The sequence below is a fragment of the Pipistrellus hanaki genome, assembly GCF_964339955.1.
Source record: "Pipistrellus hanaki genome assembly, chromosome: 5".
Classification (NCBI taxonomy): Eukaryota; Metazoa; Chordata; class Mammalia; order Chiroptera; family Vespertilionidae; genus Pipistrellus; species Pipistrellus hanaki.
Window position 1 is genome coordinate 76,410,203 of NC_140507.1, and position 16,875 is coordinate 76,427,077.

At 48.2% G+C, this 16,875-nt stretch overlaps 1 protein-coding gene and 1 pseudogene across 2 annotated transcripts; both read left to right on the forward strand.

Moving 5' to 3' along the window:
• Positions 1–2,970: 2,970 nt before the first annotated feature.
• LOC311622588 (inorganic pyrophosphatase-like) lies at positions 2,971–5,210 on the forward strand (annotated as a pseudogene). The gene is made up of 3 exons: positions 2,971–2,977; positions 4,306–4,579; positions 4,811–5,210. The product of its transcript is annotated as an inorganic pyrophosphatase-like (transcript).
• Positions 5,211–7,682: 2,472 nt separating this feature from the next.
• Positions 7,683–16,048, forward strand: QTRT1 (queuine tRNA-ribosyltransferase catalytic subunit 1). The gene is made up of 10 exons (XM_084885711.1): positions 7,683–7,967; positions 8,228–8,296; positions 8,392–8,530; positions 13,028–13,106; positions 13,209–13,324; positions 14,480–14,618; positions 14,877–14,952; positions 15,072–15,181; positions 15,268–15,355; positions 15,442–16,048. The coding sequence occupies exons 1-10, from the start codon at positions 7,725–7,727 to the stop codon at positions 15,592–15,594; spliced, it is 1,212 nt and encodes a 403-aa protein (XP_084741837.1). The 5' UTR covers positions 7,683–7,724; the 3' UTR covers positions 15,595–16,048.
• The last annotated feature ends 827 nt before the right edge of the window (positions 16,049–16,875 follow it).

Genomic DNA, 16,875 nt, shown 5'->3' on the forward strand with positions numbered 1-16,875 from the left:
TCTTTCCATGAGGGACATGGAAAAGGGAGATCCCCGCAGCTTCAGGCCCCCACATCAGAGCACGAATTTTTGTCTGTTCACTGCTATGCTGCCAGCAGTGAGGACAGTGTCTGACACAGAGTGAGTGCTCCATAATATTAATTGCATATATATTCATGCATATATTTAGGCATTTACTGTGTGCCAAGCCGTACTTACTTCATAATGACCCCTCTACCCTTCCTTTCTTCCTTAAACCTCATCTAAGGATATTTTTAAAAATTAATTTCTTTATTGATTAAGGTATCACATATTTGTCCTCAACCCCTCATTCCAATCCCCCACCCCCACCCCACTCATGCCCCCACCCCCCTATTGTCCTTGACCACTGGTTAGGCTCATATCAAGGATATTTTTCCATTGATTTTTAGAGGGAGTGGAAGGGAGGGGGAAAGACAGAGAGAATCATCAATGAGAGAGACTCATCAATTGGTCACTTCCCACACATTCCCCAACCAGGCCTGCAATCGAGGTACATGATCTTGACTGGAATTGAAATCAAGACCCTTCAGTCTGCAGAGCAACACTCTATCTACCGAGCAAAACTGTCCAGGTCTCTGTCCCCATTTAAAGATTAAGAAACAATCTCGAAGAAAAAGAATGAGGAGGAGGAGAAGGAGGAGGAGGAGGAGGAGGAGGAGGAGGAGGAGGAGAAACAAATTCAAGTGCCAATCACCAGACTAAAGTCTCCCGACTTCTGAGTGTCAGACCCTGAACCCTCCCTCTCAGGTTGTCCTGGCTGTATCCTTTGCACCCCTTCTCTGTTCTATAGTCCCTAATACTACCTTCTTCTACAGAGAAAGAAGTTGTAGAAGAGGGTGACTTCACAGGCTCACACAGGACTGGATTTCAATTCCTATTTCTTGATTATTAGCCATGTGAACAAGCCAGTAAATGACTCTGCCTCATTTTCTTTATTCATAAAATGGGGATGAAAATAATGCCCACCTCACTGTACTGAGGTCAAATGATGAAATGACAGGGTAGAGCTTACCAGACACCTGCACACACTGACACCTGCTCCATTAGTGTTGGAGGTTAATCATCATTGTATTATTTTTTAAAATATATTTTGTTGATTTAAATATATATATATATATATATATATATATATATATATATATATATATATAAAATTTATTGATTGATTAAGGTATCACATATTTGTCTCCAATCCCCCACCCCCCCCTCATGCCCCCACCCCTCTATTGTTCTTGACCACTGGTTAGGCTCTTATGTGTGCACGTAAGTCCTTTGGTTGAACTCTCCCTTTTTTCCCCATCCTCCCTTTGAGGTCCAACAGTCTGACCCATGGTTCCTTATCTCTGGGTCTGTTCTTGTTCATCAGTCTACGTTGTTCACCATTTCCCCTAGATGAGTGAGATCATGTCCTACTGGAAATATAAGAATCAAAAATGAGGCAAGCAATAATTGTTATGCTGAAAGACACATGAATCAGTCTGTAGTGAGCTTCTTTTTGGACCACCAGTTCTTTTGAGACCCAATTTCAATGTCAAACAGTTCCTTATATGTACATGTCAGCAATGATATTTCAGTTCTGGATGGTGGGCAAATGGTGGTTTTTAAAAATATATATATATATTTTATTGATTTTGTACAGAGAGGAAGGGAGAGAGATAGAGAGTTAGAAACATCAATGAGAGAGAGTCATTGATCAGCTGCCTCTTGCACACCCCCTACTGGGGATATGCCCGCAACCAAGGTACATGCCCCTGACCGGAATCGAACCCGGGACCTTTCAGTCCCCAAGCCAACGCTCTATCCATTGAGCCAAACCGGTTTCGGCTAAAATATATTTTTTATTGACTTTTTTACAGAGAAGAAGGGAGAGAGATAGAGAGCTAGAAACATCGATGAGAGAGAAACATTGACCAGCTGCCTCCTGCACACCCCCTACCAGGGATGTACCCGCAACCAATGTACATGCCCTTGACCGGAATCTAACCTGGGACCCCTCAGACTGCAGACCGACACTCTATCCACTGAGCAAAACCGGCTTTGGCTCATCATCGTATTATTATTATTTGTATGAACTAAAAATAACTTTTGAAAATTAGGAGAATGAGACCAAAAACGCATTAGGAAGACAGGCTTTCAAGACGATAGGAGTGGCCCTGGCCAGTGTGGCTCAGGTGGTTGGGCTTTGTCCCATGCACAAAAGATTGTCCGTTTGATGGGTTTCGGGCTCCATCCCTGGTAGGGGGTGTTCAGGAGGCAGCTATCTCATGTCAGTGTTTCTCTCATTCCCTCTCCCTCTCTCTCTCTAAAAATCAAGTTTAAAATATATTTTTTAAAAGGGTGGGAATGAAGAATGGATGCCAAACTTCACCGGGAACCCAAACCTCACTGGGAATAAGAGAAATGCACATTAAGAATTTCATGGAGGGGGGAGGGGCATGCATAGGGAGGGGTTTGGGATGGGAATGGGGGGGGGGATGAGGACAAATATATGATACTTTAATCAATAAAGAAATTTAAAAAAAATTACAGGAAGCCCTGGCTGGCTTGGCTCAGTAGATAGAGCATCAGCCTGCAGACTGAAGGGTTCCGGGTTTGATTCCACCCAAGGGTACATGCCCAGGTTGCGGGCTTGATCCCCAGTGGGGAGCATGCCGGGGGCAGCCAATCAATGATTCTCTCTCATCATTTATATCTATATCTCTCTCCCTCTTCCTTCATCTCTGAAATTAATAAAAAAAATATTAAAAAAAAAAAAGAACAAAGAGACTATGTTCTGACAGGATGGTCTCCAAATTATAGACCAACAGCAAGATGCAACCTGCCAGTGTAATTAGCAAGCCTTTTGTGTGAAAAAGAGGTAAGTATTTAGCTTCCTATTTGCTTCAATTTGCATGAGGAAATTCTGGAAAGACAGGAGTGTAATAAAACATGTTACTAGGAAAGGCAGAGATGGAAAGTGGGTGGGTGTGGGATGAGGTGGGAGGGAGTTTGCCTTTCATACTTTCTGAATTTTTTTTTTCTTCCTTGATTCTTTTTTTTTTTTAAATATATTTTTATTGATTTTTTACAGAGAGGAAGAAAGAGAGATAGAGAGCTAGAAACGTCGATGAGAGAGAAACATCAACCAGCTGCCTCTTGCACACCCTCCACCAGGGATGTGCCCGCAACCAATGTACATGCCCCTGACCGGAATCGAACCTGGGACCCTTCAGTCCACAGACCGACGCTCTACCGCTGAGCCAAACAGGTTTTGGCGATTCTTTTTTTTTATTTAATATATTTTATTAATTTTTTACAGAGAGGAAGAGAGGCGGATAGAGAGCTAAAAACATCGATGAGAGAGGAACATTGACCAGCTGCCTCCTGCACACTCCCCACTGGGGATGTGCCCCCAACCAAGGTACATGCCCTTGACCAGAATCGAACCTGGGACCTTTCAATCCGCAGGCTGGTGCTCTATCCACTGAGCCAAACTGGTTTCGGCAATACTTTCTGAATTTTTAATACAGAAACCTGGGACTCTTCCAGGTTAGGGCTAAAAATAAATTATTTATATGCTCAGCAGCTTGGCCAGGTTGAATTCTGCTGCCAAATCACCTAAGCTGCGTAATGAAAGATGTTGGAAAATGGCACCAACATCTGAAAAGATGTTCAAGCCCTGGCTGGTTTGTCTCAGTGTTAGTGTCAGTCTACAGACTAAAAGATCCCAGGTTCAATTCCAGTAAAGGACACATGCCCGGATTGTGGGCTTGGCCCCCAGTAGGTGGCAGCCAATCAATGATTCTCTCTCATCATTGATGTTTCTATCTCTCTCTCCCTCTCCCTTCCTCTCTAAAATCAATAAAATATATTTGCCTTCACCGGTTTGGCTCAGTGGATAGAGCATTGGCCTGCAGACTCAAAGCTCCCAGGTTCGATTCCCGTCAAGGGCATGTACCTTGGTTGCAGGCACATCCCCAGTAGGAGGTGTGCAGGAGGCAGCTGATTGATGTTTCTCTATCATCAATGTTTCTAACTCTCCCTCTTCCTTCCCCTCTGTAAAAAATTAATAAAATATATATTTTTTACCGAAACCAGTTTGGCTCAGTGGATAGAATGTCGGCCTGGGGACTAAAAGGTCGATTTCAGTCAAGGGCATGTACCTTGGTTGCGGGCACATCCCCAGTAGGAGGTGTGCAGGAGGCAGCTGGTCGATGATTCTCTCTCATCAATGTTTCTAACTCTCTATCCCTTTCAATTCCTCTCTGTGTAAAATCAATAAAATATATATTTTTTTAAAAAAAGACCCTTTAAACCCAGTTAAACAAGATGTAAACAAAGGAAAACTGTTATTTTTAAACTCTGTTCCCTTGTAAAGGATATATCTGCAACGATGGTGCTATCCTTGAGACTCGGGAAGACCCAGGACACAAGGACAAATACTTACTGGCTGTAAGGTAACCATGACCCAATCGACGCCTGTGAAACTGGAAGCAAAGTATGTGCAAGAGGCAAAGAGATCGGGGTGAAAGGTCTGAGCATATTGGCTATGATTGACTAAAGGGAAATTGACTGGAGAGTGAGTGCCATTTTAAAAAATATATTTTGTTGATTTTTTACAGAGAGGAAGGGAAAGGGATAGAGAGTTAGAAACATTGAGGATAGAGAAGCATCGACCAGCTGCCTCCTGCAACACCCCCTACTGGGGATGTGCCCGCAACCGAGCTACATGCCCTATGACCGGAATCGAACCTGGGACCTTTCAGTCCACAGACCGACGCTCTATCCACTGAGCCAAACCAGTTAGGGCGTGATTGCCATTAATGTGGGTGATCCTGATGCAGCAAATTATAATGGTGTTAATGATATCAAGGGGCTGAAACCTGGCTACCTGGAAGCTGCTGTGGACTGGTTCAGAAGGCACAAGATTCCTGATGGAAAACCAGAGGACCGGTTTTCTTTCAATACCGAATTTAAAGATAAGAACTTTGCAACTGATATTGTTAAAAGCACTCATGGCCATTGGAGAGGATAAGTGACAAACAAAATGAGATTAAAAGGAATTAGCTGCATGAACACCAGTGTCTGAGAGCCATGGTGAATGCTTTATGCTTTACCTCCACCATGTGGCAGAGCACCAAACAGATGTGGATAAGTGGTTCCATAACCATCAAACTAAGGACATTTCTTTGGAATACAAGGTGAACTAGGCATTGAAAGGGGCTTTCTTTACTTAATATGCTGCATTTTCAAAAAACATACAGCAGACAACTTACATAATGGTGAATTGTTGAAATCATTTGTTGGAAAATGCCTACAGGTATACAGCATAAGGAGTCAAGGACCGAGTTGGAACAATGAGGAGATGACTGCAGTTATGATGGTGGTGTCTGGACCAGGAGGAGGGGAATGTGAAGCAGTTGATGCTAGCTAGATTTTGAAAACAAGGCAGCCAGCATTTGCTGTAGGGAGCGAGAGACAGTGAGAGCTCAGGGTTCATCCTGAAGTTTTTATTGGAACTCCTGGAAGGTTTGATCTGCTATTACTTGAGAAGGGGAAGATGGAAGGGGCAAGCCTGGATTGGATGACAGTTTGGCTCAGTGGATGGAGCGTCGACCTGTGGACTGAGGGGTCCCGGGTTCGATTCCGGTCGGGGGCATGTACCTTGGTTGCCAGCACATCCCCAGTAGGGGGTGTGCAGGAGGCAGCTGACCGAAGTTTCTCTCTCATCGATGTTTCTAGCTCTTCTCTCTTCCTCTCTGTAAAAAAAAAAAAATAAAAAAAAAAAAATAAAAATCAATAAAAAATATATATATATATATAAAAGAGCCCTGCTTGGTTTGTTTATTTGTTTATCTATTTATTAATTACGAGGGCCCGATGCATGAAATTTGTGCAAGAGTAGGCCTTCCTTTCCCAAACTTCCCTCTGGCACCTGGGACCTGGGTTTCCCTCAGGCTGCCAGCACTCAGGACCCTCTCCCCTTGCCCTTCCCCCCTCCTCCTGCAGCCAGCTGGTTGGTGGCCTGGGCCTCCGTCTGTGGGGCGATCATGGGGCAATGGCTGGGGCCTCCAAGCAATCGCATCGCATCCACCTGGCTGGCCTGGCATCAATGGGTGTCATAGTGTGGTCCTGGATGGTCATTCTGCTGTTTGGCCATTGGGTAAATTTGCATATTGCACTTTTATTATGTAGGATCATGTTTAGGAGCCCTCCTTTGGACAGGTAGTTTGGATGTCTATAGACACTCAGTGGAGATGCGAACTCAGATGATGGGAATAAAAATTGGGGCATCATCAGTGAATAGAGGTTTTCAAAAGCATATGAGCTACAGGTCATGTAACATAGAGTGTTGGGGGTGAAGGGTTCTTAAATTTGGGGAGTTGTTAACAACAGACAGAAAATATGGAAAGTCAGAAGAGTGTTGCAGACAATGGCAAAAGCAAAGTGGGCCTCCTGGGTGGGTGTTACCCGGATGTGCCCTCAGTGAGGACTCTTCACCACCGGAGGGACCAGCATCATTAGCCCAAGGCTGCTGGAGGGTCAGCCCAGTTAGGCCAGTGATCTTTTAGGAGAGATTCTGGTGTAATTGCGCCCTCTGCTGGCCAGGACAGATATCAGCCCCATTTCCAACAACAATAATAGTCATTATTATATACAGTATTTTATTTTAAAAAATATTTTTATTGTTTGTTATGGTTTTTTTTTTCAGAGAGAGGAAGGAAAGGAAGACAGGAATAGAAACATCAGTTGCCTCCTGTACGTTTCCCCGCCCCCCATGGGGATCGAGCTCCAAACCTGGGCATGTGCCCTGATGGGGAGTCGAACCAGTGACCTCTTGGTGCATGGGTTGACACTCAACCACTGAGCACACCAGCTAGGCTACAGTATTTTATATTGCTACTAGAGGCCGATGCACAAAATCATGCACAGGTGGGTCCCTCAGGGTGGCCCTTGGGGATCGGGCCCCAGCTCATGCCCACAGCCTCGCAGCCCCACCTGGCACCCGGCAGTGGCCTGGCGCTGTACACTCATCCTGCTGTGGTCCAGCTCTGTCAGGGCCCATCAGGGCAGCAGTGCCTCCACTGCACCTGCTGCCAGCGACCCAGGATGCCCGCCATGTTCTGCTCTGCCCCCTGGTGGTCAGCACACGTCATAGTGAGTGGTCGAACTCCTGGTTGAACAATTTGTATATTAGCCTTTTATTAATAGGATTATTATTAGAACGCAGCCAGTGCTTAATAAACCCGTGACCCATCCTCTTTTATCCCTGTGCAGAATGGAGGCTGGCACTTGTGGGTATGTATATGTAGGTGTACATTGAATGAATGAATGAATGAGTGAGTGATGCGGCCAGATTCTGCATCTCAGGCTCCCCTTCTGTAAATCTGGGATTCCTTCTTTATTGAAAAAACAAGGTTGATTTTATTGATTGAGAGAGAAACATTGATGATCTATTGCCTCCCCCTGGGATTGAACCCGCAACCTAGGTACCAGCAACCTTTCGGTGGAAGGGAGGATGCTCCAACCAACTGACCACGCGGCCAGGGCACTAGACAGCAAAGCGAACCCCAGGCCCTGAGAGGCCCAGTGGGCGGGGCGTCCGTTGCCATGGTCCCCGTGACGCTCCCCCAGGGCTTCCGCGAACCTTACGCCTCACGTGACGCTGCCCAATATGGCGCGGCCCAGGGTGTCTCGCTGCCCACGTGGTTCTGGCGGGCAAGATGGCGGCGGCGGCCAGCCCTGCTTCCCTGGAGTCCGCCCCGCGGATCTGGCGGCTGGTGGCCGAGTGCGGCCGCTCCAGGGCCCGGGCGGGCGAGCTGCGGCTGCCGCACGGGCCGGTGGCCACGCCGGTGTTCATGCCGGTGGGCACGCAGGCCACCATGAAGGGCATCACGGCGGAGCAGCTGGACGCGCTGGGCTGCCGCATCTGCCTGGGCAACACCTACCATCTGGGTCTGCGGCCGGTGGGTGGGCTGTGCCGGTGCGGGGTGGCGGCGGAGCTTGGGGAGCCCGGGGAGACCCCCTAGGTTTGGGGATGCCTCCAAAAGTCCACCGACAAACGCCCATGGAGCCCCCCCCCCCGGGGCCCAGGCCTGGCGCCGCGATTGAGGGAGCGGCGGGGAGCGGCGGGGACCCAGGGTGGCCATCCCTGTCCCCCCACACGAGCTCCCCGCGTGGCGCTCACCCCGCACAGGACTCTTCGCTCCCCTCACCCCCACCCCAGGGCCCGGAGCTGATCCAGAAAGCCCAAGGCCTGCACGGCTTCATGAACTGGCCCCACAATCTGCTGACGGTGAGGTGGGATCGGGGCGCGGGGCGCGAGGGCGCTCCTTGGAGGGGAGTCTCGCCTGACCCCTCTCCTGACTGCCCCGCGGTGGGTCCCCCCAGGACAGCGGCGGCTTCCAGATGGTGTCCCTGGTGTCCCTGTCCGAGGTGACGGAGGAGGGCGTCCGCTTCCGCTCCCCCTACGACGGCGACGAGACCCTTCTGAGCCCGGAGAGGTCCGTGGAGATCCAGAACGCGCTGGGTGAGCAGATCGCTGGGAGCGGCCCCACCCCTGCCTTTCCAGGGTAGAGGCGAGGCAGGCCGGTCCCTAGAGGTTTGTGTGCCTTTGGGCAAGTCACACTCCCCTTCCTTGAGCTGCAGTTGGGCCAACTCAAATGCAGGTAGTTCACAAGAATCATGATGGAATGTCGGTAAATCTCTGCACAGTGACTGGCCTGTTGTTTCTTTTCTTTTTTAAAAGTATATTTTATTGACTTTTTATAGAGAGGAAGGGAGAGGGATAGAGAGTTAGAAATATTGATGAGAAAGAACCATGGATCAGATGCCTCCTGCACACTCCCTACTGGGGATGTGCCTGCAACCAAGGTACATGCCCTTGACAGGAATCGATCACGGGACCCTTGAGTCTGCAGGCTGATACTATTCACACTGGTTTGGGCCTGTCGTTTTTTGTTGTTGTTTTTTTTATATTCCTTATTGCTGTTATTACTCTTAAGCTGTAAATTAATTGGGCAAAGATATGTTGAAATCATGGCAACCACAGAGGTTGGGGAGGCTTTAGGCCCCTACCACCTACATCAGTATCCCCATTCCGTGATGAGGACAATGAGCATTTTCTCCATCGTGTGAAGTGCTATGGAAACATGGGCTCAAACCTTCGCATCTTCCAACCAAATGGGGCTTCCAAGTCCCTCCATGTATACAGGTCCTTTAGCTCCTACGCACAGTCATAGGGCAGGGTGTTGCCTCATCCATGGCACTTAGTCTACAGGGAGACGGGCACTAGTGAGACTGTCATAATTAGGGGGAAAACTGCAGGTAGAATGTGTGCTATGAAGAAACAAAACCACAGAAAGACATCTTTCCCCTTACAGCCTTCCCTGAGGATATGTTTTTGTTGATTTTTAGAGAAGAAGGTAGAGAGAGAGAGAAACATCTATTAGAGAGAAACATTGAGGTTTTACCCCTCTGAAGTGTCCCCACTGGGGATCAAACCCCCAACCTTTTGGTGTACAGGAGGACATTCCAACTGAGCCACCTGGCCAGGGCTCTGTTTTACTTTTTAAAAAAAATATATTTTATTGATTTTTTACAGAGAGGAAGGGAGAGAGCGAGCTAGAAACATCAATGAGAGAAAAACATCTACCAGTTGCCTCTTGCACACCCTCTACCGGGGATGTGCCCGCAATCTGCTGACGGTACATGCCCTTGACCGGAATCGAACCCGGGACCTTTCAGTCCGCAGACCGATGCTCTACCACTGAGCCAAACCGGTTTCAGTTCTGTTTTACTTTTTAAAATTTTGGGGTACTTTGAACGTTTGGAACCATGTGTATTATTTTTTTTCAAATGAGTTATTAAAATTTTTCTTAAAAGCACATATATATCTATATATCATCTATATCTATATCTCTATATCTATAATCTATATTTACATCTATGTCATCTATATCTATATCTATCAAAGCCCAAGTGACTGTTGCAACTAAAACAACTAAATGGACAACCTAACAGGCTGTGTGAGGTGACCAGGCCAGCAGGGGGGTTAGTGAGGTCTGACCAAATGACTGAGCAGTGGGCTGTGTGGGGTGACCAGGCCGGCAGAGGGGGGCAGTGAGGGGTTAACAAATGACTGAACAGAAGGCTGTGTGTAGTGACCACGCTGGCAGGGGGTGCAGTTGGAGGCAACCAGGCCAGTGAGGGGTGGGGGACAGTTGGGGGTGACCAGGCCAGCTGGGGGAACAGTTGGGGGCAGCCAGGTTAGCGGGGGGAGGGAGGAAGTTAGGGGTGACCAGGCCAGCAGAGGGGGCAGATAGGGGCAATCAGGCAGGCAGGTGAGCAGTTAGGAGTCAGTGGTCCCGAACATTCCCCGACGGGTCCTGATTAGAGAGAGTGCAGGGTGAGCTGATGGGACCCCCCATGCACAAATTTCATACACTGGGCCTCTAGTCTATAAATATAAAAGCCTAAGCTTGACTGTTGCACGGGTAGCTATGACACAAACTGACCATCATGGAGCAGATACTCGCTGCGGAGCGACAGTAACTTTGCAGAGTGCCCTCTTGTATTTCAGGACTTCTCGGGGGATGTAGGACTGCTGGTTCTGGCCTGATCGCTGCAGGCCAGGCCAAGGGGCCCGACCTACTGGAGGGACCCCACTCACTCTGCAGGCGTCCTGGAGCCCAAGTGCAGCCGGCAGGGAGGGACCACGGAGGTTGGCTCCAGGGTGTGTCCTGCCTGTCTGGCCCAGTCCCGTCCCACCAGTCACCTTTTAATGAATTCTCTTTCAATGTGCACGAGTCTGTGCACCAGGCCTCTATTGTAAATAAAAATTTGGGACTGTGACCATGAGGCCAAGTACATGGCCTGTCTCAAGGAGGACGGCCCTAGGCCTAAAACCTGTGGATGAGAAGAAATAAACCAGATGTCCAAAGAATGAAACCAGTGCAGAGGACCTGAGGCAGGACTAAGATTGGCATGGTGGAAGAGAGAAAGCAGATGTGTCTCACTGGAGCCTGGAAGGGGAGAGTGGGACGTGAGGATAGGGAGGTGACTTGAGTGGGTCCTGCAGGGCCTCCTGAGTTTTGATTTGTTCTTTAAAGAAAAAAAAACAAAAACATTGAACAAAAATACATTTTGTATAAATTTCTGTATAAAAATGTGTACAGAAAACAGTGCTTTTCCCATGCCTGTCCTCTCTCTATCTCCTTTACTCCCACAGGCTACCACTGTTTCAATTTTTTGAGTATTCTTCCCAGTTTATATGGATACAAGCAAGTTCAAATCTAATTTTTTCTCATTATGAGAGCATGCTATTCTTTCTGTACCTTGCAATAAAACTTTTTTAGCCTGGCCAGTGTAGCTCAGTGGTTGAACATCGACCCATGAATCGGGAGATTAGGGTTCGATTATGGGGGGGGGGGGAGACACATGCTTGGGTTTTGTGCTTGATCCCCGGAAGTGTGTGTGTTGGAGGCAGCCAGTCAATGATTCTCTCTCATTATTAATGTTTCTCTCTCTCTCTCTCCTTTCCCTTTCTCTCTTTGAAATCCAAAAAACAAACAAACAAAAATATACAGCCCTAACTGGTTTAGCTCAATGGATAGAGCGTCAGCCTGTGGACTGAAGGGTCCCAGGTTCAATTCTGGTCAAGGGTATGTATCTTGGTTGCAGGCTCCTCCCAGCCTGGGCCCCCGATCTGGGCCTGTGCAGGAGGCAACCAATCTATGTGGTTCTATCACATCAATGTTTCCCTCTGTCTTTCCCTCTTTCTTCCACTCTTCCTAAAAATCAATGGGAAAATATCCTAGGGTAAGGATTAACAAAAGAACAAAAAGAAAACATTATCATTTAAAAAAAAAAAGTATTTTATTTTAAAATTTCATTTATTGGTTTGAGAAAGAGAGAGAGAATCATTAATTTGTTGTTCCACTTATTTATGCATTCATTGGTTGAATTGGTTGATTCTTTTTTATTTTTTTAATATATTTTATTGATTTTTTTACAGAGAGGAAGAGAGAGAGATAGAGTTAGAAACATCGATGAGAGAGAATCATCCATCAGTTGCCTCCTGCACACCTCCTACTGGGGATGGGCCCGCCACCAAGGCACATGCCCTGACTGGAATCGAACTGGGACCCCCCGAGTCCACAAACACGCTCTATCCACTGAGCCAAACCGGTTTCGGCTGAACTGGTTGATTCTTGTGTGTACCTTAACCAGGATGGAACCTGCAACCCAGGTGTATCTGGGCAAGGTTCTATCCAACTCAGCTGCCCTACTAGGGCTCTTGCATTTAAAAAGAAATTATGCAAACTTTTAAGTATATGCCAAATCAGATACAACACTATCTACCTGTCATCCAGTTTCAACAATCATCACTAAGTTAAATATTTCATAAAATTCTGCTGTAAAGCCTCCTGAGCGTGGAGGTTTTTACTGTTGTTTTGTTTTGTTATTTTTTGTGGGTTTTGACAATGAATTCAATTTAGCATGTTAATAGGGCTATTCAGATTTTGTGTTTTGTCTTGGATCAGATTTGGTAAGTTGGATTTTTCAAGGAATTTGGCCATTTCTTGAACTTTATTTCAACTTTCCTGGCATAAAGTTAATCATAATCTCTTACCTTTTGAAAAAATATTTTTATTGATTTCAAGAGGAAGGGAGAGAGAGAGAGAGAGAGAGAGAAAAAGAGAGAGAGAGAGAGAGAGAGAGAGAAACATCAATGATGAGAGAGAATCATTGATCTGCTGCCTCCTGCATGGCCCCTACTGGGGATGGAGCTCGAAACCTGTGCATGTGCCCTTGACCAGAATCAAGCCCAGGACCCTTCAGTCCGCAGGCTGATGGTGTCTATCCACTGAGCCAAACCGGCTGCTGTATAAACAGGTTGGGGTATTAAGTGGGAGTCAGCAAGACCCAAGGAAGGACTTTTGGCGTCCAGTTTACCTCCAACAGGTTGGGGCTTTCCTAGTGACAGTATTCCATTTTCCAACCTCTTCTCCTCTCCCCCCCCCAGGCTCAGACATCATCATGCAGCTAGATGACGTGGTCAGCAGCACTGTGACGGGGCCACGTGTGGAGGAGGCCATGTACAGGTGTGTGTGTGAGCACGGATACATTAGGGCAGGGGTTCTGATCCTCCAGCCCTGGTCTCCCTGTCCTTCACCAGGCCCAATGGCCGATTGATCCTGTTGCAGATCAATCCGCTGGCTCGACCGGTGCATTGCAGCCCATCGGAGGCAAGACAAGCAGAATCTGTTTGCTATCATCCAGGGTGGGCTGGACGCGGATCTCCGGGCTGCCTGCCTCGAAGGTAGAGCCATGTTCAGTGGGACGGGTTTGTCACACCGCCGAGGGCCCCACACGGGCTGGCATGCTCAGGCAGTGGCTGTTAGTGGGTGAGAGGGTTCTCCAGGCGGAAGGAACGGCTTAAGCAAAGGCTCAGAAGCAGAATGAAGTAGAATGTTTGTAGAATAGCAATTCCAATAGCCATCCATTTTTGGGTGTTCATCTTCCTTCACTGTGCCAAGTGCTGCCCATGGATTGACCCATTGAGGTTTTTTTGTTGTTAATCACCTGAGGATGTTTTTTCCATTAAGTGAGGGAATCTGGGAGAGAGAGCGATTGATGTGAGACACATCGATTGGTTTGTCTCCTGCATGCCCTGGACCAGGGCTGGGCGCGTGCCCTTGACCGGGAATGGAACCTGCGACCCTTTGGTGTGGGGGCCGGTGCTCTAACCACTTAGTGACACTGACTGGCCAGGTTGACCCATTGAGTTTTTGTGTGTGTTTTTTTTTCATTGAGTTATTATTTATTTATTTTTTAAAAAATATTTTTATTGATTTTGGAGAGCAAGGAAGAGGGAGAGAGAGAGAGAAACATAAGTTATGATTTGAGAATCATTGATCAGCTTCCTCCAGCACACCCCCTGCTGGTGATCAAGCCTGCAACCTGGGCATGTGACCTGATAGGGAATCACACTGTGACCTCCTGGTTTATAGGTTGAGCCTAGGAAACCCATTGAGCTTTCATAACCATCCTGTAAGGTGGGAACTATTGGTTCCTGAGGTTGCAGAAGGGAAAACTAAGGCAAAGAACTCTTAAGTCACTTACCCAAAGCTAGACAGTTTGGATATTATGGAGCTGGGATTTGAACCAGCACCTTGAGCTCTAGGACCTACAGCATTCATTGATACACTGAGAGGCTAGGAAGTCATGGAGGGATGCTGAGTGGGAGACTGACAGGAACCAATGGGGAACCAAGGAAAACTGGTAGGCAGGAAGCAGAGGCCCATGAGGAAGCGTTGCCCAGGGAAAGGGTGACTGAGGCCTAAAGCCGAGGCTGTGGCTAAAGAGATGAAGGGGGAGAAGAAATGGGGCAGAGAGGATGAGGGGGAGGAGGAAGAAGAGGAGGAGCAGCATTCCCTTTTGCCTGGTTGCCCCTCACCTCACCCTGTACCCCCAGAGATGACCAAGAGGGACGTGCCTGGCTTTGCCATCGGGGGACTGAGCGGGGGTGAGAGCAAGGACCAGTTCTGGAAGATGGTGGCACTGAGCACTTCGAGGCTGCCCAAGGACAAGCCCCGCTACCTGATGGGCGTTGGGTATGTCCCAAAGCAGGGAAAACAGTGTACCCGTGGGATTGCGGGTTTCTGACGACCCTGAAGCCCCCTCCCCCGATGTGTGTTAGGGGAAAGGACACAGCCCTGCCTGGGAGGGGACTGAGGACACGGCCCTCTGCTGGGCACTGCCGTGAAGGTCCCAGTCTAGGAGGAGCTGAGGGTCCGGAAGCGGGGCTGGTTGTATGACCAGGGCTTGAGAGATTCTCTGCTCCCCTCCACCCCCCACGGCCCCACCCCCAGCTATGCCACTGATCTGGTGGTCTGCGTGGCTCTTGGATGCGACATGTTTGACTGCGTGTTCCCCACGAGGACAGCGGTGAGGCTTGGGCAGTGGGTAGTCGGGGTGAGCCTGTTGATGGGCCAGGGTTGGGGTGGGGCCAGAAAAGGTGAAGACCTGGCAGTTGACCTGCCTTCCCTACCCCTTTCCTCCCTCAGCGCTTTGGCTCTGCCCTGGTGCCTACGGGGAACCTGCAGCTGAAGAAGAAGCAGTTCCAGAAGGACTTCCGCCCCATAGACCCTAAGTGTGCCTGTCCCACTTGCCAGAAGTAGGGAAGGATGGGGCTGGAGGCTGGGGGAAGGAGTGGAGGGGTGCAGGACCCTACACTGCTCAGCCCTGACTTCCTGTCCCCAGGCACAGCCGTGCCTTCCTGCATGCACTACTTCACAGCGACAACACTGCAGCCCTGCACCACCTCACCGTTCACAACATCGCCTACCAGGTGGGCCCATGGGCTGGGAGGACAGGCCGGGGTGGGAGTGGGGTCTCCTGGGTGCAGGTGCTGACACTGACACTTCCACCCCCTAGCTGCAGCTGATGGGAGCCCTGCGTGCCAGCATCATGGAGAATTGCTTTCCTGAGTTTGTGCGGGACTTCATGGACACCATGTATGGGGACCCCACCCTCTATCCCACCTGGGCCACTGAAGCCCTGGCCTCTGTGGGGATCTCATTGAGTTGACCCAATGAGGGGAGGGTGGGAGATATTGAAGGGTTGGATTTTTTATAATTTAGAGTGTGTCTGTTCTTTCTTGGGGCGGTGGCCTATCTTGGTCCCCCTTCTTTGTCTGAGTGTCCCTGTGGTCAGTGTCCCTCACCGCACATTGATTGTAATAACTATTAACCATAGCAGCAGCAGCTGGTATCTAGAATCCACGTCTCAGCCCAGCATGTAGGAAGTAGTCCAGAGGCGGAGTGCATTCCTTTTCCTGTGGCCCAGGACTGCTGACCCCCGAGGGGTTAGGAGGTCAGCAGTCCTGTCCTCCCCACTTTTTATAAGTCAGTAAACTGGCCCACAGAGAGGAAGTAGCTTACCCAAGGTCACCACCGAGGAAGTAGTAGCCTGGCTCCAGAGCTCATGCCCTTGGCCTTGACTCTTCAAACATGTGGCATAATCTTGCTGACAGTAAACACAATGATAATGATAATAGGTGTGATCTAGCAGATGCTTACACTGTGCCTGGACCTGTTCTAAATGGTTGTAATGTGCATTTAATTCTTACTACTTTATGATGCATGAATAGTGACTATCCCCATTTTACAGATGAGAAAACTGAGTTTCAGGGAAATGAAGTCCCTTGGTCATCCAGCAAATAAACAGGTCCAGGATTTAACCCTGATATGGCCAATTACAGAGCTGGTGTACTTAGACGATAAGGGATTTTAAATTGCAAAAGTAATACATGTGTAGGACCACCATTCAAATGGCATAAAAATTCAACTGATCGGTTTGTGTATTTTTTCAGAAACTTTCCATGTGTACATATTTTTCATGAATGTCCGTGACCTTTACATGCAGTTTTGTACCTTGCTTTTTTCTCAGCATATTTCAAATTGTTTACATGTCAATACATGATACTTCCTTATCTCTTTTACAGCTGCCACATAGCATTTATTTTGCTCCAGGGAAACACCCTAACTGGGTTAACTGGGTGTTTCCAGGTTTCTGCTACTCTGGTCAAGGCAGAAACCTGTTCCTGACTCCTTACTGGGTTGCTTCAGCATTCTTTTAACTCCGCAGTTTCTCTCTGGTGCATCTATGCCCAGAGGAATCAAATTACTTCTTTTCCTAAGATGTCTTTTTATGGGCAGAGGGTCAGTTGAGTTTTATTAGGTACTCAAAAATCATGATATGCTAAATTTGAAGAGTTCATGTAGTTAGCCACATCAAGACAAGACGTGAAGGGAAGGTATTCTGAGGAGAGGGCACAGCATTTGAAAAGGCATAGTGGTGTGACTTTTT

Bases quoted from the DNA above. Each gene is read 5' to 3' on its own strand.
- QTRT1 (XM_084885711.1), top strand. From the start codon at position 7,725: ATGGCGGCGGCGGCCAGCCCTGCTTCCCTGGAGTCCGCCCCGCGGATC. The intron at 8,297-8,391 runs GTGAGGTGGGAT...GGGTCCCCCCAG, and splicing joins GGCCCCACAATCTGCTGACG to GACAGCGGCGGCTTCCAGAT. The intron at 14,953-15,071 runs GTGAGGCTTGGG...TTCCTCCCTCAG, and splicing joins TGTTCCCCACGAGGACAGCG to CGCTTTGGCTCTGCCCTGGT.